The sequence below is a fragment of the Pan troglodytes genome, chromosome 14, assembly GCF_028858775.2.
Source record: "Pan troglodytes isolate AG18354 chromosome 14, NHGRI_mPanTro3-v2.0_pri, whole genome shotgun sequence".
NCBI lineage: Eukaryota > Metazoa > Chordata > Mammalia > Primates > Hominidae > Pan > Pan troglodytes.
The window spans coordinates 82,983,161-83,005,990 of NC_072412.2; the positions used below are offsets into that span (position 1 = coordinate 82,983,161).

General features: G+C 40.0%; 2 protein-coding genes across 23 annotated transcripts in view; both read right to left on the reverse strand.

Annotated features, from left to right (window-relative positions):
• The window catches only part of MYCBP2 (MYC binding protein 2), a 282,961-nt gene extending 260,407 nt beyond the window's left edge, over positions 1-22,554 (reverse strand). For 21 of the 22 annotated variants that reach the window (XM_063792227.1, XM_009427092.5, XM_063792226.1 and 18 more), the window contains exon 1: positions 21,961-22,476. In XM_063792227.1, the coding sequence (XP_063648297.1) occupies positions 21,961-22,259 (299 nt within the window). In that variant the 5' untranslated portion in view covers positions 22,260-22,476. Of the gene's footprint in view, positions 1-21,960 lie in introns of all 22 variants that reach the window. The other variant, XM_063792229.1, reaches the window with a different exon arrangement.
• On the reverse strand, positions 22,389-22,472 carry LOC129136842 (uncharacterized). Its single transcript, XM_055078618.1, has one exon. It carries the CDS (start codon positions 22,470-22,472, stop codon positions 22,389-22,391), a length of 84 nt encoding a protein of 27 aa, XP_054934593.1.
• Positions 22,555-22,830: the final 276 nt, after the last annotated feature.

Genomic DNA, 22,830 nt, shown 5'->3' on the forward strand with positions numbered 1-22,830 from the left:
GGAGACATCACTACAGATGCTGCCCATAAATTTGACAAATAAAATGGATAAATTCCTTGAAAAAATGTAACTTCTCAACATTAAACAAGGGAAAAAAATGTAATATCTGAATAGTCTTCTATATATTGAAAAAAAACTGGATCCCTAATCAAAATCTATCCACAAAGAAAACTCTAGACTCGGATGGCTTTGTTGGTGAATTCTTCCAAATACTTTAAAAATTCACTGGTAGTTCTTTCAAACATTATCAATGTTAGACTCTTTTAGACAATATAAAAAGAAGAAACATTTCCCAACTCATAAGACAAGCATAACTCTGATATCAAAATTTGAAGAGAACATTTCAAAATACAAAAATTTCAGACCAATATCTCCTATGAACATAGAAGCAAAAATACTGCACAGCCAAAAAACAGAAACAACCCAAATGCTCACCAACTAATGAATGTATAAAGTGTAGCACTTCCATATAAGAGAATGTTGTTTACCCATAAAAAAAGAATGAAGTACTGACTCATGCTACAACATGGATGAACCTTGAAAACATTATGCTAAGTGAAAGAAACAATGGCAACAAAAGGTCATAAATTGTATAATTCCATTTATATGTAATGTCTAGGTAGGCAAATTCATAAAAACAGGAAGTAGTAGTTGCCAAAAACTGATAGAAAGGAGAATAGAAACTGACTGCTAATAGCTTTGGGATTTATGGAGAGACAAAAATGTTTAGTTGTATGACTTTGTGAATATACTGGAAACCAGTAAGTTGTATAAAAGGGTGAATTTATGGTATGTGTATTACCCCTTTTATTTTTAAAAAAAGAGAGAGCCATTTACCTACAAATAATTTTGTCTAACAACATGTGGAAAGAATAAATACATAATCAACATAATTCAATATAATAACAGAACAAAAGAAACAAAACATATGATCACTTCAATAGAAACAGAAAAAGTATTTTTAAAACTCAACAACCACTAGTGATGAAACTCCTTGGTGAACCAGGAACAGATTTTACTTAATCTAATACAGATTATCTATAAAAAACCTACTTTTAACAGTGTATTCAACTATACTGAATGTTGAAAAATTAAGTATTTCCACTTAAGCACAGGAGGAAAATGCAAGGATTTGTACTATCACCACTTCTGTTAACACAATATTGAAGGTCAGTAAGTGATGCAAATGAAATAAAAGTCATAATGGTTAAAAATTAAAAGTAAAGCATTTTTTATTTGTAGATAATTATATTTATAGAAAATACAAAATAATCCACAAATAAAGAATTAACAAGGGAATTATCAAGGTCACTGGATACAAGACCAACTTTTAAAAATCAATCTATGAAGCACCTTATGTAAACTGAAGCTTTTCCATAGAAGCCAGACTCATTCTGTGTAATTAATGTAATGATACTCCTATCATGTTCAAGCATCAATGAATAAATTAGGGAGGAATAGTTATCTCATTACTAAGTAGAAAACTTTTATTTACTTAACCTAGCCAACTAATTAGTAATAAGAAAGAGATTTTAACAGTTCAACTTGATTTAGGGGAGAGATGAAAACAGATTTCTTATATATAGCTTCAGCCTCTTGATCTTATTTGGAAGTCTTCACATGGGGGGAGGACTATAAATAAAGCTACCTTGGCAATGGGCAGAGCAGCAGAAGGAAAAAGAAAAAAGGGTAGGGGAATATGGAAGGGAGCATAAGTGAGGGGAAGAGAACTCTCTGAAAAGCTGTGGCTATAGACCCTGCCTCATATTTGTACTCTTAAGTAAACATAGCCTAGGTAGGCCAGGGAAACTCAAGCCTTGAAGCAATTGTAAAACTGTAACACTTTCTAATGATATCATGAATACAATCTATTCATCCCAGGCCTCAGAGAACAACAAGAGGAATGAGAGCAAGCAAATCACTAAGAACACAGAGATACAAGGCACTCTGAGTGAGAACAGCAGAACTAGGCAACAGAAAGACACCTATATAGACTTCAGATGGTGGGATTTTCGGAAAGATTGCAACAAGAACATGTGTATCAAATTTAAATAAATAAAAGACTATCATTAAAATATCTGCAGGGAATGGGGAACAACCAAGCACATTTGAAAAAAAATCAAACTAGACATGAAAAATAACTGACACTACAGACTCCATAGGTGGATTTAAGTGTACAGGACACAGCTGAATAGAAAATTTAAGATCTAGAAAACAGATCAGAAAAAAAATCTGGAATTCTTCACAGAAACATAAAAAGGCTAAAAATATGTCCCTGAGACCTTTTCAAATCTGAAACTTCCTCCTTCCCCCATCCCAAAAGAGACAGCTCTTACTCTATCCAAGTATGCACTTCCTCTCATACACCAGATCCCATTTCATTCACCATCCTTGAGATTTTGCTCAACCATACATCCCTCTCTTTGTTTACCCTTTATGCTTTTTTTCTGTGGTTTCTAACCTTAGAGGCCTACTGTCATTCTCCAATTCAAAAGGGGAAAAAAGTTTAAGTAATCCTCTATCCCTCTTCATCACTAAATTTCTTGAAGAAAAAAATGGTCCTGGCCTGGGCATCATAGCAAGACCCCATCTCTATTAAAAAAAAAAAAAAATTAGCCAGGCATGGTGGCATGTGCCTGTAGTCCCAGCTACTCAGATGGCTGAGGTGGGAAGATCGCTTTGGTCCAAGAGTTAGAGGCTGCACTGAGCTATGGTCATGCCACTGCACCCCAGCCTGGATGACAAAGTGAGACCCTGTCTCAAAAAAAACAAAAACAAAAACAAAAACAAAAACAAAAAAAAACAACAACTTCATTGTATTGAACTTTTTTAACACCTTACTATCAAACTCATGCAAGTCTATGAGACTTCTCAATACCACAAACTTTCTAGTAGCCAATTCAACTGCCCATCTTCAGTCTTTATCCTTCACATTCTCCTACATACGATAACTACCAAACAGTGCCTACTTCTTTACATCCCTGCCCCCTGTCCCGCCAGCTTCTAGAACCTCTACTTTAGTGTTCCTTCTACCTCTGATGGTGGTTCCTTCTCAGTCTTCTTTACTGGCTCCTTTTTCTTCCTCTTCCTGTCCCTTAAGTCTTTACTACATATATCACTTCTAATGTGAGCTATCTGCTCATGTTCTATATTCACTTCTATACTGGTTAGTTACAAACCTTGTTCAATAAGCTATAACAACCCTAAACAATAATAGCTATTGGAGTTACTGAACATCATTAGACTGCTGGTCTAGAGCCAGTTAAGTTCTCTATCAAGGTACATCTACCATAAAAATCTAGAACCTTTCCAGCTACTTCAAAATCCCTCCCCTACCCATCAACTCAGAGCAGAGAATCTAACCATCTATTTAACCAATAAAATAGAGACACCATTACAAATGTACTCCCTTTGCTTTTCTTCCACCCATCTTGAAATGATCTCTAACCCAGGGCCTTACTCTATTAATTATTCCCATTCTCTCTCTTTTTTTTACTATCCTTGCCCTTTTCCTTCAGCCTGCTATGTCAAGATAGGTTAAGAGTACAGAATTTAGAAACAAATGACTTGGGTTCAAATACAAGCTCTGTCATTTACCAGCACTGTGATCTTGGCGTTACTTTAACCTCTCTGTGCCTCAGTTCTCTCATCCATACAATAGGGTGAAAATAGTACCTCTCCCACTGGATGATGTCACACTTAGAATTATGCCTGGTATTTAGTAAGTGCTAAACACATTTTTATTATTATTCCCATGCCAAATTCAAATGTCTACCTTGGTTTGGGTTTCCCCAGAAGCAGACTTCAATTCAAGAATTCAAGTGCAGTAGTTATTTTGAGAGGTGATCCCAGGAAAAACACCAGTAGGGAAAACAAAAGTAAAACAGGGAAAAGAAGGAAGTCAAGAAAGGACATATTATGAAGCCAGTTACCCTGATGGGGAACTAGGGCCTGAACCAGTGGAGAACTCTGGTAGATGGCAGAAAACATGGCTCAGTTATCCTAAATGCAGGTGAGACAAAGGTATTTATCTATCAACTCCCCATCCATCACTGGTGGAAAGTTTTTCTGAAGGCATTAACTCTCTGGCGCGTGTGAGTTGCCCTGCACACAGGCCAAGTGTGTTTCTTTTCAGGCAGATAGTCATAGATGTTTGCAGAAGACAGTATGCAAATGGATGCCAAAGGGATATGGCTAGGACACTAAGAACATCTCCTACAGGTTATCTAATCCAAAAGATTAATTATTTGTCTCCTTCCTTAAGCTACTGCCTTCCTTCTTTCCCTTTAAACATTATTAAACACTATTTCTAAATACTCCCATGTCCAGCCTCACTTTCCCACTGAAATGTGACTTCTCCCTGCCTCCTGAAAAAAGGAGGTGAAGTGAGTGGGTGTTGGCTCATTATAATTTCTTATTGCCAACCTCAAGAAGCTATCTCAGACTTCGGTTTCACTGGCCTAAAGGAAAAGAGGCAGTTTGTGAGTGACAGTATGTTCACGAGGAGACTTTGAATATACTGAACATAATGTATCTGAACAGGACTGAGAGAATCCTAGCAGTAGACTTTTCAAAATACAGGCTAGAGCTTAAGAAAAGAGGTTTTACCTAAAAACCACAGACCAGGAAGTCAAATGCATATCTGAAATCATAAGCCTGAGACAACCAAAGAAGAAAATTCAGAGAGAAGAATCCCAAGAATGGACTCTTGAGAAACTAGCTCTTCCTCCCTTTCTATCTAGATGAAAGTCATTATTATATTTGCACTTGAGATCTAGTCACCTGCTAAATATATCATTAAATCCACTTTATTCCATCTATTCCCATTATCTTTTCTCAGCATTTATTTTCACTGGTCAGAGTTACTGCAACTGCCTCTTTAAAGGTAGCCCTGCTTTGCAGATCTGCTCCTTTTCATTCATCCTCTATAACACTACTAGAGATTATCTTTATAAATTGAAAGTTTAACTCTACCATTACATTGCTTAAAAATCTATGATTGGCTGGGCGCAGTGGCTCACGCCTGTAATCTCAGTACTGTGGGAGGTCGAGGCGGGCAAATCACGACGTCAAGAGATGAAGACCATCCTGGCCAAGATGGCGAAATCCCATCTCTACTAAAAATACAAAAATTAGCTGGGCGTGGTGGTGGGTGCCTGTAGTCCCAGCTATGCAGAAGGCCGAGGCAGAAGAATCTCTTGAACTCAGGAGGCGGAGGTTGCAGTAAGCCAAGATCTCCCCACTGCACTCCAGCCTGGCAACGGAGTGAGACTCCGTCTCAAAAAAACAAACAAAAAAAAGAAAACAAACAAAAAATACCCTATGATTGTTCCATACTATTTTCAAATAAAGCAATACAGGGAACATAATAACCTAGTCCTAACATATCTTTCCAGCCATATCTCCTACCTCCTCATTTTTATGCACCCCGCTACCTACATTGTAGTTATTTCCAACATTTCTGTTTTGCGCTTCTTTGATTCCCTGAATTCACAATGTAGCTCCAGCAACGATTACCACCTACTCAGGGGTCAGCAAACTATAGTCTACATGCCAAAAACAGCTTCCTGTCTATCTTTGTAAATAAAGTTATATTGGAACACAGCCATGCTTATCCATTTATATATATTGTCTGTGGTTGCTTTCAAACTAAAGAACAGAGCTGCATAGTTGCAACAGAGACTCTATGGCCCATAAAGTCTAAGTTATTTACTATCTGGTCATATAAATATGTCATATATATGATTATAGACACATATGATATCAAATAGTATCATATATATATAATTGGATTCCCAGAAGGAAATAAGAAATTGAGTCTGAAATAATATTTGAGGAAATAAAGGCCAAAATTTGCAAGTTAAATAAAAATTGACATCACACAGATCTAACAAACTGAAAGGATACCAAGCAGGATACACACACACAGAGACACAGACGTGTGTGCGTGCGCATGCACACACACACACACACACACCATATTTAGGTACAATACAGTCAAGCTGCTAAAAATCAATAAAAGGGAAAATCTTTTTTAAAAGCCAGATAAGAGAGTTCTGGTTCCAGTACATTGGCATAAACCCCAAAACAGCCTATTTTCCCCACTGTTTACAACTACTTTGGGCAAAATTTTTAAAAAGACAAAAAAAGTACTTCAGGACTCTGAAAAACAAATAAAAGCAAATTCTGGAGGAGAGTCAAAACTTGGAAAAGTGATTCACAGAAGAGTAAATTTCCCAGTTTCGTTGTTTTTCTCCTTTCACTAACAGCTTTGCCTGAAGGCCAGGAAGAGATCACTGCATTACAGGGCTACAACCCAAAAGTTAAAATTCCAAGTTAAAACTCTTTCTGGGGCCGGGCGCGGTGGCTCACGCCTGTAATCCCAGCACTTTGGGAGGCCGAGGCGGGTGGATCACGAGGTCAGGAGATCGAGACCATCCTGGCTAATACGGTGAAACCCCGTCTCTACTAAAAATACAAAAAATTAGCCGGGCGTGGTAGCGGGCGCCTGTAGTCCCAGCTACTCGGGAGGCTGAGGCAGGAGAATGGCGTGAACCTGGGAGGCGGAGCTTGCAGTGAGCCGAGATCGCGCCACTGCACTCCAGCCTGGGCGACAGAGCGAGACTCCGTCTCAAAAAAAAAAAAAAAAAAAAAAAAAAACTCTTTCTGGCCAGAGGAACTGAGAAAAGAAACTGATATGATGGAAAATGGGTAAGAAGTCCTGAAAAAGAGTAAGACACGAAAGGGATCCCCTAAACAACAAAAAACACAACATCCTCCAGAGAATTATAATAAACCCTAGAGTTTACAAAACATAACATTAACCATGTCCAAGATACAATCCCAAATTCTCACAATGCAAAACACAAGAAAAATGTGAACAACTTCAAGGGAAGAGACAATCAAAAGATGCCAACCCTAAGACGATGCACATGTTGTAATTATCCAACAATGACTGGAAGGCAACCACTATAAATATGCTACATTGAGGAAAGACAAGGACAACTGAATGGAATGGAAAGAGGTTCTCAGCAGGGAAAGAGAAGTTTTTTTTTGTTTGTTTGTTTGTTTGTTTGTTTTTAAAGAACCAAATGTAAATGTTAAAAGTGAAATAAACAATACATAAAAAGTTCACTGGTTGGACTCAATAAGAAAATGGAGATGGGAGAAAAGAGTCTGTGAACCTGAACGTGTATCAATAAAAATAACCTCATCTGAAAAACAGAGAAAAAAAATTGATAGGAGACTGAACAGTTAGAGGCCTGTGAAACAATCTCAAAAGTTTTATCATAATTGCCACTAGAATTTTGTAAGGTCAGAAGAAAGACACAATGGTAGAAAACATTCTAAACTTAGTGAAAGCCAAAAATTTACCGATTTGAGAAGCTCAGTACTCTTCAAAGAGGATAAACTTAAAGAAAATGACTAGATACACATCATATTAAGCTGCTGAAAACCAAAAACAAAGAAAAAATTTTTGAAAGCAGCTAGAAAAAAATTACACACCACATAGAGGGGAATAAGGTTTACATTACAAAGATTTTTCACCAGAAATCAGAGAAGTGAAAAGACAGCTAAATGGCATCATTAAGGTGCTCAAGGAAGCAAGCATCTACTCGGAATTATATATCCACCTAAAATATCCTTTAGGAATGAAAGTAAAATAAATACATTCTCAAAGAAAAACAAAGAGAATGTATCCCCAGCAGACTGATCTGCTAGAAAAGCTAAGGTCAACATTAGGCTGAAAGGAAATGCTGCATCTTCAGGAATGAAGAAAGAGCAATAGAAACAATAAATATATAGGAAAACACAAAATACTAGATTTTTCCTCTAAGTTCTATAAAGTACACATGACTGTCGACAACAAAAACTATAACATTGTTTGGTGATGTTTGCCAAGTATAGTATGCATGACAACTATAACATAAAGGTCTCTGGGGGAGGGGAGAATAAAAGGATCTGTATGGTTGCAAGGTTTCTGTGTTTTAAGTGAATTAGTATAATAATAACCCTAAGTAGCCTGTAAAAAGTTAGGTATGCATACTGTAATCCCTAGGGCATAAAAAAAGTAAATACAAAGAGATATCGCTGAAAAGACCAATAGAGCAACTAAAATGAAATACTCCCAATAATCCCAAAAAATAATCCCAAAGAAGCAGAAAAGGAGGAAGAAAGGAACAAAAAAAGAGAAACAGAAGACAATAAAGTGGCAGACCTATCACTGTTGATATGGTAAATATGTCAATAATTAATCATATTAAATATTAATAATCTAAACACTCCAATTGAAAGGCAAAGATTGATAGTGGATTTCTTTTTTTAAGGGCAAGGTTCTATACTAGTTGCCTAAGAGGAGAAACTTTAAATATAAAAACATAAACATCCAAACAACACTTATCATCCAACTTTAACTGACATTTATAGAACTTCATGTCCAAAGATGACCAAACACATTCTTTTCAAGTGTGTATAATACAATCACCAAGACAGAACATATCCTGGGCAATAAAACAAATCTCAATAAATGTTAAAGATCAAAATCATACAAGGTTTATATTAGAAAGTAATAACAATAATATATTAATATGTAAGAAAACACCATATCTGAAAGTTATAATAATTTTAAACAATAAATTGGAAAATAATTTGAACTAAATGACAAATATATAGCAGTCAAAATTTGTGGGATGTAACTAAAGCACAGCCCAGATAAAAATTCATAGCTTTAAATACTTATATAGGAAGAAAAATTTAAAATCAATGGCCTAGGATTCCACCTTAAGAAATTAGAACAGCAAAGTAAACTTAAAGAAAGTAGAAAGAAATAAATTACAATGATGATAGAAAAGCCAATGAAATAGAAAACAGATCAATAATAGAGAAAATTAAGAAAGCCAAAAGTTGGTTCTTTGGACCACATACAAAGAAATGAATCTAGAAACAAACCTTACATCCTTCACAAAAATTAACTCAAAATGGAAAACAGACTTTATATGTAAAATGCAAAACTATAAAACTCTTAGAAAATAACACAGGAGAAAACCTAGATAACTTTTTAGCTACAACACCAAGGTACAATCCATTAAAGAAATAATTAATAAGCTGAATACTAAAATTAAAAACCTCTGCTCTGCAAAAGACAATGCCAAGAGAATGAGAAGACAAGGCACAGATTGGAAGAAAATATTTGCAAAAGACACATCTGATAAAGGACTGTTATCCAAAATACCAAGAACTTTTTTCCCCGTCTCCTCAGTTACACCCTCACAGAATACCAAGAACTCTCAAAACTCTAACAATAAGAAAACAAACAACTCAATTAAAGATGGGGCAAAGACCTTAATTTAACAGACACCTCACCGAACAAGATATATAGATGGCAAATAAGCGTTAAGAAAAGATGTTCTACATCATATGTCATCAGAGAAATGAAAAAAAAAAAACAACGAGATTCTACTACACACCTATCAGAATGGCCAAAATCCAGAACATAGACAACATCAAATGTTGGCGAGGCTTTAATGCAACAGGAACTCTCATTTATTGCTGGTGGAAATGAAAAATGAAACAGCCACTTTGTAAGACAGTTTGGTGATTTCCTACAAAAACTAAACCTACTCTTAGCACGTGATCCCACAATCACTGTTTCTGGTATTAACCCAAAGGAGCTGAAAACATGTCCGCTAGATTTAACCATTCCCCAATGTATATGTACTTCAAAATATCATGCTGTACATTATAAAAACATACAATGTCATTTGTCAATTTCTAAAAAAGAAAATGTATGTCCACACAAAAACCTGCACACAGATGTTTAGAGCAGCTTTATCCATAATTGCCAAAACTTGGAAGCAACCCAATTGTCCTCCAAATTCACCAAATTGTAGGTGAACAGACAAATTCTGGTACATCTACATGGTGGATTATTCAGTGGTAAGAAATGAGCTATCAAGTCTCACACACAAAAAAAGAATGAACCTAAATGCACATTACTAAGTGAAGGAAACCAATCTGAAAAGGCCACATACTGTATGATTTCAACTATATGACATTCTGGAAAAGGCAAAACTATGGAGACAGTAAGTGATTACCTGGGGTTGAGTGGCAGAGAAACAGGAATAGGTGGAGCACAGATGATATTGAGGGCAGTGAAAATATTCTGTATGATACTACAGTGATAAATACATGTCATTATACATTTTTCTGAACCAAAAAATGTATAACCCCAAGAGTGAACCCTAATGTAAACTCTGGACTTGAGAGTGATTATGATGTGTCAGTGGAGGTTAAACAATGGCCACAAAAATGCCACTCTGGTGGGGGATGTTGATATGGATGAGGCTAGGCATGAGTGGGGGAAAGGGATAGATGGAAAATCTCTGTACCCTCTTCTCAATTTTGCTATGAACTTAAAACTGCTCTTAAAAAATATTTTTTTAAAAAAAGGAGGGAGTTATTATCAGAGATCCCATAGACCTTAAAGGATAATGAAAGAATGCTATGGATAACTTCATGCTAAAAACTTCAACAACTTAGAAGTATGAAATGAATGAACTTCTCCAAAAAAATACAAGTTACCAAAATTGACATGAATAATAACAGAAAATCTGAATAACGCTCTAACTATTAAAGAACATGAATTTGTCAAATGCTTCCCCAAAATAAAATTCCAGGACCAGATGGTGCCACTGGTGAATTCTGTCAAACATTCAAGAAGAAATAACAACAATCTTACGCAAACATTTTAAAAATTGGGTAGGACTGGGTAGGGTAGGATTACTATGTAACTCACTTTATGAGACGAGGATAACTAATTCTAAAGCCTGACAGGATTAGCAAGAAAAGAAAAGAAAAAAAACCGATTACAGACCAATATCCCTCATGAATATAAACCTGAAAATTCTTAGCATAATACCAGCAAATCAAATTCAGCAATACATTCCAAATATGACGGTTTTATCCCAGGAATGCAAAGTTAATTTAACATTCAAAAATTAATTAATGTAATTCAATTTTCCTTTTGTTCTCTTACTATATGATCATTTTAACAGGTAGAGGAAAAGCATTTGACAAAACTCAATACACATTTATAATTAAAAACTATCAGCAAGCCGGGTGCAATGGCTCACGCCTGTAATCCCAGCACTTTCAGAGTCTGAGGCAGGTGGATCACCTGAGGTCAGCAGTTCAAGACCAGAGTGGCCAACGTGGTGAAATCTCGTCTCTACTAAAAATAGAAAAATTAGTCAGGCATAGTGGCGTGTGCCTGTAATCCCAGCTACTCAGGAAGCTGAGGCAGGAGACTTGCTGGATCCTGGGAGGCAGAGGCTTCAGTGAGCCGAGATTATGCCACTGCACTCCAGCCTGGGCAACAGAGCAAGGCTCTGTCTCAAAAAAAAAAAAAAAATTAAAATATAAAAAATAAAAACTATCAGCAAAGTAGGAATACTAGGGAATATCTTCAAATTGATAGAGGCCATTGAAACACCTACAGCTAATATCATACTTAATGATTTAAAAAACTGTAAGATTAATTTGTAGCTGATTTTCTCTCAGATTAAAAACAAGGAAGAATTAAGTAATTGGAATAAAGTAGGGGCTGAGGGGTAGGGGAATCTAGAGATCAGAAAGAAAGACAATATGATTATTTACACAGAACATCCCAGGGAATTTACAAAACTATTAAAATTAATAAATGAGCTTAACAAGATCAGAGATACAAGGTTAACATTCAAAAGCAACTGTATTGTTATATATTCATATCAAACAACTGAAAAATAGGAAAAACTAAACTAGTTACAGTAGCACTAAAAACCATAAAATGCCCCGATCAACCAGTTCATTCAGGCTGCCCCCAAGAATGATCCATCACCTAGGGCCATCACCTATTGCCAAAGGCAATGCCCATATTGGAACTAGGGAAGAGTCTGTAGCCAACCAATGTTCCCAGCAGTTGTGGGGGAATTTTGAGCACATCAGTGCTGGGCAGGGGCTCTGGGTTCCACAATACAGGATTCACTATATTTCGCCTATTATACAATTAGGATTCACTTGCTTCAAATAAGGCATGGAAAAAGTTCCTCCAGAATTCTGGTGAGTGTCATTTCCTGGAGAAACTTTCCAGAGGAAGGAAAGTGGGTCAAACCACAGCCCCAGCCACTACAGACGGTAAAATTGATATCAACAACTCTTCTCTACTAGCCATTCTAGATTCCTTTAATCTATGGCTAGTATTTCTGTTGGTCCAGGTGGCTGACTTCATGGGGTGGTCACTGGGCCTTTCTCATGTCCATTTACCACAAACACTGGACAAGGAAGTACCAAGAGACACCTTATAGATCACCTGTGTGCCAAACCTCCATGCTCCACTGTGGAACACAGCCCTACCTCCTCCACATGAACAAGGACATTAACCCTGTCCAAATGGTGACTTCTTTTTTTTTTGTTTTTTGTTTTTGTTTTGAGATGGAGTCTTGCTCTATTGCCCAGGCTGGAGTGCAGTGGCGCAATCTCGGCTCACTGCAACCTCCACATCCCAGGTTCAAGCAGTTCTCCTGACTCAGCCTCCCAATTAGCTGGGATTACAAGCACGCGCCACCACACGCTAGGATTACAAGCACGCGCCAACATGCCCAGTTAATTGTTTTGTATTTGTAGTACAAACAGGGTCTCACCATGTTGGTTGGGCTGGTTTTGAACTCCTGACTTCACGTGATCCACTCACCTCGGCCTCCCAAAGTGCTGGGATTACAGGCGTGAGCCATCATGCCCAGCCTGGTGACTTCTTTATTTAGAAAAGGAGCCCCAAATCCTAGTGGCAGCTGTACTTTAAAGTATAACAGGATTCTCATAGCGCCCTCTGTTGGAAATGTTTCTCTTCTGAGAACCAGGATCTTTTAACCCCTTGCCATCAGAGCTATGGAGATGGGAAGCAGAAACTGCCCAGGTGATTCACAGAGTGATGCTATGCGGAGCCACTCCTAATTTCATGTGATCTTCCTACTGGGAACACTGGAGAATGGGCGCCTCACCCTTGCAGGGTATCATGCCCAAGCTGCAGGATCTCATCATCAGTTGTGCCATCAAAGGACTGTTTTACTGCTCTATCAAGTCATCAGCTTCTGGACGGTGTGGTGCAAGATGGGACAAATGATTCTCCTATTCTATAAAAGTGGGTCCCGGCCGGGCGCGGTGGCTCACGCCTGTAATCCCAGCACTTTGGGAGGCTGAGGTGGCCAGATCACGAGGTCAGGAGTTCGAGACCATCCTGGTCCACACGGTGAAACCCCGTCTCTACTAAAAACACAAAAATTAGCTGGGCGTGGTGATTTGCACCTGTAGTCCCAGAAACTCAGGAGGCTGAGGTAGGAGAACTGCTTGAACCCGGGAGGCGGAGGTTGCAGTCAGCTGAGATCACGCCATTGCACTCCAGCTTGGGCAACAGAGCAAGACTCCGTCTCAAAACATAACATAACATAACATAACATAACATAACATAACATAACATAACAGTGGGTCCCTTATTCTGAAATGATCCCTGTAGTAGAGGATCAAACATCCTGCAAGCCCTCAAACAGTAGTCCTGGGTGAGACCCTGCTGGAAAGACAAATTCAGACCCAGAATATGTCTCAAATCCAATCAAAATGAATCATGGTCCTTTCTACTGTATAAGGACTGGTTGGCCTGCTTGAAGGATGATTGATCTCTGCTGCTGTCAGGCTGGATATTCAGCAGCAGCAGTTGCTAGATCAGCACTGGTGAATGAAAACCCTTTTATTGGGCCCATGCACAGCCATCATCGGTAATTTTTCCATGCACTCATAGGCCAAAAGAAATACCAAACAGTAGTGTTTATTAAGTAGTTAGATCCAAATAATAAGAATTCATGTCCTAACAAATGAGTAGACATTTGAAAAAATAACACATAAATTGGAAGAAAAATATTTTTATTTCCTTCTTAAAAACTACAAATACTGGGCCAGGCGCAGTGGCTCACGCCTGTAATCCCAGCACTTTGGGAGAACGAGGCAGGCGGATCACGAGGTGAGGAGTTCGAGACCAGCCTGACCAATATGGTGAAACCCCACCTCTAGTAAAAATACAAAAATCAGCCGAGTGTGGTGGGACACGCCTGTAATCCCAACTACTCAGGAGGCTGAGGCAGAAGAATCACTTGAACCTGGCAGGCGGAGGTTGCAGTGAGCCGAGATCGCACCACTGCACTCTGGCCTGGGTGACAGAGCGAGACTCTGCCTCAAAACAAACAAACAAACAAAAACTTCAATTACTTGATAATATGACATGTGTGCCTGTTAGACACAGAACAACTTCTCAAACTTGGAATCAGACTGAACACGCCACCCTCCTTTCCTGTTCCACACTGATTTTTGCACAGTGCTTGATCTGTATCACAACTAGTAAAAATCCAACCCTGCAAAAATATGACATCATCAAAAGAAATGTGGCATGAGCTAATGTCAAAACTGTGAACTACCTCAAGCTAGTAATTTGTGACAGATATTGCTGTGTTTCCTTTAAAATTCTGAAATATCCCATGGTATTCTTTTGTGTCTGTGGTGGTGCTTTGGGGTGCCTTGGTGCAGTTTGGGAACGTGTGTGTGTGTGTGTTTGTGTGTACAGTCCCTTCCTCCCTTCGCAGATCCAGCACCCCGAACTAGGTGTTCTTGTGACTTAACCCTAGTTGTTGGTTTGGTGATAGTCAGTAGGGGAGAGAGGAGGAGCTGGGGGTAAGAGGGACAGCACAGCCTGCAAGCAACCCCTCTAGCTAGTAGAAGAAGGCCACTTCTGCAGGCCCAGAGGGTTAAGAGGAATTTGGGGTTTCAGGATTTTCAAGTGCACTCAGATGCCCCATCCTAAGGGTCAGGATTCCTGCCCAACCAGAACACTGACCTTAGCATAGCTGAGAGAGAATTCTACCTACCTTGGTGCTCTGCTACCCTTAAAGTTAAGTTTTGGGTCGAAGCCTTAGATTTTTCCTCTTACTATATATGTGTTTCTTTACATGATGCTAAATAAATTTCCTTTTACATTTTGCCCCCAATTATCTTCCACCTTGCATCATCTTTCTCCAATCTATCAATGTTATTTACCAAAAGCCATCTGATCGTCCTCATAATTAATAATTAATTTCTCTGAACTTCTCAAAAGCCTAGTGCACCCACCAGTGCATTCCCTTCGACAGGAATAGCATTCCAACTCACCACCAGTGAAAGTTTTAAGTTGCATAGCTACAGTGCATGCCAAGCGTTATCAGTATTAGTGCTCCATCTAGCACCAGAATCGATTCTCATTGCCAGCCAGCCAGCCAATAATCCAGCTTCAAAACCTCACTGTAAAGTCTACTTTCTGAGACCACTCCTGGCACCAACTGCTTTGGGTAGGAGGGTTCCCAGGAAACAGACTCTCAAATGCAGATGTGCACACCGGAAGTTTATTGTGGAGTACCCTCCGAACCAACAACTGTGGGGCAGTGAAAGACGTAAGACTGAACAGAGGAAGGAGTTGATCTGCAGTGCAGTCCCAGGAAGCCCTCAGCCAGACCCATGGGGGAGCTCTCTGGTGTTGGGATAGACTTCAAGGTTGGCTTGTCTTATAGCAAAAGCGCTAGGCATTTATATCCCTACACTGTATAGATATTAGATGTAAACTGCCCGTGAAGAGGAGGCATGACTCTGGCGGAGGCAACTCTTGGCTCAGGGCAATGCGTGGAGTGGGACTCAGCTGCAATCAGTTTTAGCTGCCAATATTGCCAAGGGCTAGGGGAACATGTGCCTGAAAGCGGGATCTGAAAGCCTAACCACAGCACCTGCCACACTACCACTGGACTATTACACCAATTTGGCTAATGAGGGAAGAGAATTAAGCATTTATGCTGCTGGATTAGGAGAAACTACATTTCACTGACAGTCAGTGAAGGCCAACTCTTCTTTGCAGAAGAGTACCAGCTAATAAACATAGAAGAAATAACAGAATTATTTTTTAATTCATCATTTTGCAACCCCTAATGAAATTATTGACTCAGACAAGGATTATCAAAGAATGCTAAAAGCATTAGGTAAAAGGCATTCACAATGTGCTCAAATTTTTACCCTGTGATTACTTGCTCTTTACAAATGGAAAAAGCATACATTTACAGAGATGAAATCTGGTAGGTACCGTCTTACCCAAATAATCAGATTTAACATATTAAATAGTGAGACAACCTCACCACCTCTGGATGGGATGCAACATGCAGTACCCAGCGCCATATACAATATTCTTGCTAAAAAAATTTCTAACGAACACCTAATAAACCCTTAAGGTCTAGCTTCCACTTACAGGAAATACAGATAGAAGACAGAAAGATGAACAATACCTGGGGGCCCTGTCCTTAAGGAGCTAGATTTATATGACATTCTAGAAAAGGTAAAATATTAGTGACAGAAAACTGATTTGCAGCGGTCAGTAACCAGGGGTAGGAGGGCCTGACAGAACTTTTTATTTGAAGTGATGGAAACAGTCTATACTTGACTGTGGTGATAGTTTCAGGACTCTTCAAATGAACATTTAAAGAGGATGAATTTTATTGTATATAAATTAAACCTCAATTAACCTAACCCCTCCTCAGAAAACCTAAATGTTTAATCTGGTTTTTGAGAAAAAAGTGAGACTATTCTGTTGATTTTTAAAACAAATATTTTAAAGGACAAAAGTATTTTTAGATTGACATTTTTATTTTCCTTTTAAGCCCAGAGGCAAGATTTTTCTCTTCTCTTGAGTTAGGAAACTAATTCATTTCACATTTCTACCTACCAGTATACCAATAGAGCAGTTTTTGCCTTAACATGTGTTTATACACTATACAGGATTCCACTGATATAACAGCTACATGAAGAAAATTACTACCTATGCACAAATACAGATGTACACATACAGATTCAATCCCGCATTACTTCCTGACATATTCCTACAATAAATAACGTCTCTTCATAGCTTAAAACCATCAAGGGTGATCAGTGTCTACTGAATAAAATCTAATTCTTACCTTGGTCTTCAAGATGCCCCATCCTAGCCAAAGCCTCCATTTCCAGAATGAATTCCACTACTGTCCTTCATGACACCTGCATTCTAGCTCTAACAGAATTCCTACTGTTACCTACATACAAACTGTGCTTTCCTGTCTCTGCTGATGCTTTTAAGCCAGCCTAGAATGCCATGCCTTTGTCATAGTAGGTTATACTTTCTTGGTCATTTCATTTAACACTTCTATAAGTATCTGCCTTTGTATCTTGCACTTTCAGATAGACAGTAAACTCAAGTCTAGAATTTGTGTCTTATAAATTTTTATAGGGCCAATGGTTAGTGCCAAGTAATAATCCCTGAGCAAGCTGAGCATGGTGGCTCACACCCATAATCCCAGCACTTTGGGAGGTGGAGGTGGGAGGATCACTTAAGCTCAGGAGTTCAAGACCAGCCTGGACAACATGGTGAGACCCTGTGTCTACAAAAAATAAAAAACAAGCCAGGCATGGTGGTGCATGCCTGTAGTCCCAGCTACTGGAGGAGACTGAGGCAGGAAGATCACTTGAGCCCAAGAGGTTGAGGCTGCAGTGAGCTATGTTCACACCATTGCACTCCAGCCTGTCTCAAAATAAGTAAAATAAAATTATCCCTGAACTTTTGCTAAAATGACTACTTAACCTCTTACAACCAAAATCCCATGCATCTGAAGGATGGACTCAAATACCATTTCCAACAAGAAAGAGATAAAGCAGCTGAAAGAACTAAGGGGGTTAAGTTTAGATTCCCCATTTTGGTCACAATCCCCTCTATTGTTTTCACTAACATTGTTCTTCTACGACTTCAGGACCCAGATACTCTGACTCCTCTTTATCTTCCAGTCTATCAGTTCCCTCTTGGCATCACTTTCCTTTTTACCATATAGTCAAACACTGTCCCCAAAACCTTCCATTTCTTTTTTCTTTAACCCTAAATCAACTCAACTAGGTTTTCTCCATTTCTATTTTGTGTGGAAAAACATACAGTGCCATGCTGGTTGGAATTTTAAATGTGATTTTAATAATAACAACAGGTAACATTTCATGGGCACTTACCAGGTGCGGACATAATGTCCTTTTGATAACACTACAAAGTTACAAGTAAAGAAACAGACAAAGTCTAATTAACTTGCCCAATTTAACACAAGTAGAAAAAGGTAGACGTGAACTAAGGGAGTCTACCTCCAGTGCTCTAACATTTAGCCACTGTGCTATGGTGCCTCCCAAGTGCATGGTTATACCACCATTCACATTCAGAACAGATCAAACATTCCTTCATACATTTCCTGTCCAACCCCTTTCCCCAAGAGAATGTTCCGATTTTGATTGGCCTCATTCATCCAAAAATATATCTATTCAGTCACTGGATAAATGAAAGAGTTATTCCCACATTCTACACAGTCATTGAGACCAAAAATAAAAGAGTAAGACATGATTCTTGCCTTCTCTTCAAGTCCCCAAACCCCTCATTCTCAGCAAAAACAAACAGACAAAAAACAGTAACTAATATTTCATAGCAGTCAACATGCCAAGCACATACATTGATTCATTTAATCTACAAAACAATTCATGTTAGTATTATGATCCCCATTCTACATATTTAAAAAACTGAGGCATAGAAGTTATGTAATATACTCAAATTTACACAGCTAGCAAATGACAAAACCAGGATGCAAAACCAGTCTAGCTTCTGTGCCCAAGCTCTTAACCACTTTGTTAGACTGTCATCAAAGTCACTGAGTCCATTAGGTTTGAAACTCTCAACTTCTCAACTGTACACCTAAAGCAAAGAGTAATTAATTCATTTGACATTGACTGATAACTCACTCATCATGTTTTTGTTTCTTGAACACAAGCCTGTTCCCATTTCAAGGCCTTTATAAATTCCCAGAACATTCTTCCTCTATATCTGCCTCCTCATCATGGCAATTCAATTTAAATGCCAACTCTCAAAGAGACATTTCCTGACCATGTTACCTAAAATAGCCCCACTACAAATTGCCCTATCACATGAAATAGGTTTTATTGCCTTCACAGTTACTTATTACTAAGTGAAATTATGAGTTGTCTATTTCTCCCATTGGAGTGGATTTTCCAAGACAGCAGAGACTTTGTCTATCTTGCTCACCGCTACATCTTCAGCATCTGCAATACTGCCTGGCACAGAGCAGGCACTTGATGTTTACAGAATTCATGCCAAAAAATGTGCTAGACATTGGGATTATCAAAACGAATAGGATATGATGCCTATCCTCAATAAACTCCCAGTCTTTATATTTACAAGTACTCACCTCCACCCCTTCTATATTAACTGCTCCTTTTTTCAATGGCTAACCTCTCCACCTGTCACCTTAACTCTATCCCTGAGATCCCTTTGACCTCTTCCTGTCCCTGAGATCCCTTTGACCTTTTCCTATCAATTATCCCCTCTCTCACTTCTTCACTCTGTCTCTCCATTTAGCCTCCCATATTTGCATATCCCACCCAACCTCCTATACTTGAATATCCTTCTCTCAACTTTGAAATCCCCTTGAGTTACCAAAAACACATTCCATTCACTCCTCACCACATCCCTCTATTCTGACCACTTCCTCAAAAGTTATCAATGACCTGAAAACGGTTCTCACTTTCTTCAACATTTACCACTTCTGAGAATTTTCAATCCACTCTCCTAGAGCCACAGAGGCTCCTGTTTCATGATTTTCTTCTTAATTTTGATTCCGTTTCCTTCACTGTCTCCTTTCTCTCACACCTTTAAACCTGATGCTCACTAGAGCTTCATTCTGTATTATTGCTCCATTCAGTCTCTCTAAAAGATATCATCTTCTCCTTTAACTTGTGTCCCTATACAAATAATTCTATCACTCATTCAGAGCCGAAACCCCAAGTCTACTTTCCCCAACATCTTTAATAAGAAATGTGATTTAATTCTTAATCAAATCATCAATAGAGTAGTTGCAGGCTACTTTTTGTAATAAAATAATGTGAACTTAAATAAACAATAATGTTGTGTTGAACAAGCATTAGCAGGCAATATCATAACATAATGCTGATTTCCATGAGTAGTTCTTGAAATACTTGAACTAATTCTTCATTACTTTTCATTGACAGCTTGTACAAAAATGGACCAAGGGCTAAAAAATCATTCACAAATGTTATATGATTAATCTATGTTAATTTTGTCTAAAACCGTTAATATAGTTCTAGATACACAGAAATCATATTACACTAGTAGTAGAAAGTCAAAACAGGAATATACCAGTCAAAAATTATTGCATAAGTCTGGAAACCATACACAAAATACATTTAAATTCTTTGAGAGGAGTTTGTAAAGATGTTCCTGCGGTGCCATAATTTAGAGATTTACAGATCAAAATTATACCTAATTATCAGGGCAAACTGTCTCACGTAGTTTTGTGCTATTTTCAAAAGCATTAGCAAGAAACAGACTTGTGCCATTCTGGCCTTCAGTTCAGATAGCAAAAAACAGTTACACACGTTTACATCCATATGGTAAAACTACTGCTGTGCCCAATCCTGTAAACAATCACAGACATGAGAAAACTGGTTAACCTAGAAAAAGTGTGAACAAGGCTCCAGCTTTACAACTGTCTCCAACAGATAAGCCATGATACCTAGTGATAAACTACAAATACCTGACTTACAGCCTCGTCCCTTTCATAATGGGAGAAAAAGACATCTAACAATTGCCTAATAAATTGCACATTCAATAAATAACAGTAAACTCTTTAACTCATTTTGACAGTTTCCTACTATGTTTTCCCCATGTACTGCAAGAAGCTGTGGGAAAAAAAAGATGAAGCCAACTCCCAATTACCACTGTCAAAGCTGGTGAAACAAGTCAGTCACCATCCTTCAGGGTATGCGGCATGTAAGGGCATGGAAAAGAAAACAATAGGAGAGCCCTCAGCAAAAAAAAGCACCCACATTTTAAGAAAAAGAAAATGAAACCAACTGAACATCTACATCAAGGAAGCTGAAGGTGTAGCCAACCCAAGTAAAAGAGACAGATCTACGCGCTATTCAGATTTTCTAGCTAGTGGCAGTTGAACGCTGTACCAGCTGTCATATTCTGAAGTTCTGCAGTTTTCCCCTTTTCCCTACAAAACCCTCTCTACTCTAAAGCCTGTAAGTAACAGAGGAAATCGAACAGAGAATGAAGAGAAATGGCCGATGGGACATCAGATCACAAGAGTAACTGCCACCTCATTTCTAGAAGACCAAAAGGCCCGGTTATCAAAGTACAGCTCTAAAAATCTCTATCAGACACCTTTCGCATCTACACAGATCTCCATCTGCGTCCCTTATTCATAAATCTTTTTAAAGCAAACCTCACGCCTATCCCTCGGGCCTGCTTATCCAAAACTCAACCAATCTATACCATGACTCCTCTTGGTGAAAGGCAGATTGAAGGGAGGTGGAAAGGGCTGGAAGGAATGTCATGGGAGAGGCGGCACGTGCAAATAACATTGCGGCAGAGACACTGAAAACGCCACTTCCCTTGCCACTGTTGCAATTCTCTTCGTGTATCATCCTCTTACCCTCTCTACCCATGCCACCTCCTACCTCAACGATACACACACGTGTCACAGCCGACCAGCACCATCGCCTTTTCCAGCATCACAGGTTCTCCTACCACCCCTCACTATCCCCCCACATAGGCAGGCAGACACACACACACACACACAGCAGAAACTGCAGCCACCGCACCCTCCTATCTCGATAAGTGCTCCTGCCAACAGACATCCAGAGCGGACTGAAAGCTCAATAAATGCGCAGGTACACACACGCAAGCACACACACACGCGGGTGCACGCGCGGCATGGGGCGCAAGGAAGGGCGGCATGGGGTGCAAGGAAGGGCACCCTGGGGACGCACCTGGAGGCTGGGTGTCCAGCGCTGCCGCCCCCCTGGTCCCTGTCATTGAGCGCAGCGGTATAAATCCTCCGGTAGCGGTCGGCCAGGGCCCGGCCTGACAGCAGCAGCTGGTAGTGACCCCGGGAGTCCGCGGCGGGTAGCCCCAGCCCCAGCCCCGCAGCAGCCACGGAGCCGTCGGGAACCGGCATGAACAGCGCCCCCGGCGCAGGGGAGGAAGAGAAGGTGGCGGCTGGGTAGAATCCGTCCCCGCCGAGCCCCGAGGAGGCGGCGGCGGGGGAGGCAGTCGCTGCGCACATCATCTTCCTCGCCGCCGCCGCCGCCGCCGCCTCGTCCCCGCGGGCCGGGCGGGCAGACACGCGCGCGCACACACAGCCCTTTTCCAACGACTACGGCTCCGGCGGCGGCCTCTGGCTCCCGCAGCAGGGAGACTACAAAGACAGCGACCTCCTTCTCCTCCTCCTTCTTCTCCTCCTCCCCCCCGCGCCGCCCTCGCCGCTACTGGGGCCGCTCATCTAACCCCGCCACCCCGGGAGTGTGAGGAGGAGGCGGTGCCGCCACTGCCGCCGCCACCACCGCTACCACCGCTACCACCGCTACCACCGCCGGGGCTACCCGCAATGGGAAGCTGCCGGCCTCACAGAGCATGCGCCACTCCTCGCACATGCTCAGTAACTGCCGCCCCTTTTCCTCCCCACCCCCTCTCCGCCACCACTCCCTCCGCCTCGGGGCTTTGGGTTTGGGGCTGTTGGGTTGTGCGGAATCTGAAGTAGTCCACTTCTCCGGGTTTTACTGGCAGCTTGAAGAAGAGTAAGGAAAGTGCTGGGGAGGCTGTCAGCTACTGACGTTCGACTTCAGGTTCCTTCCAGGTGG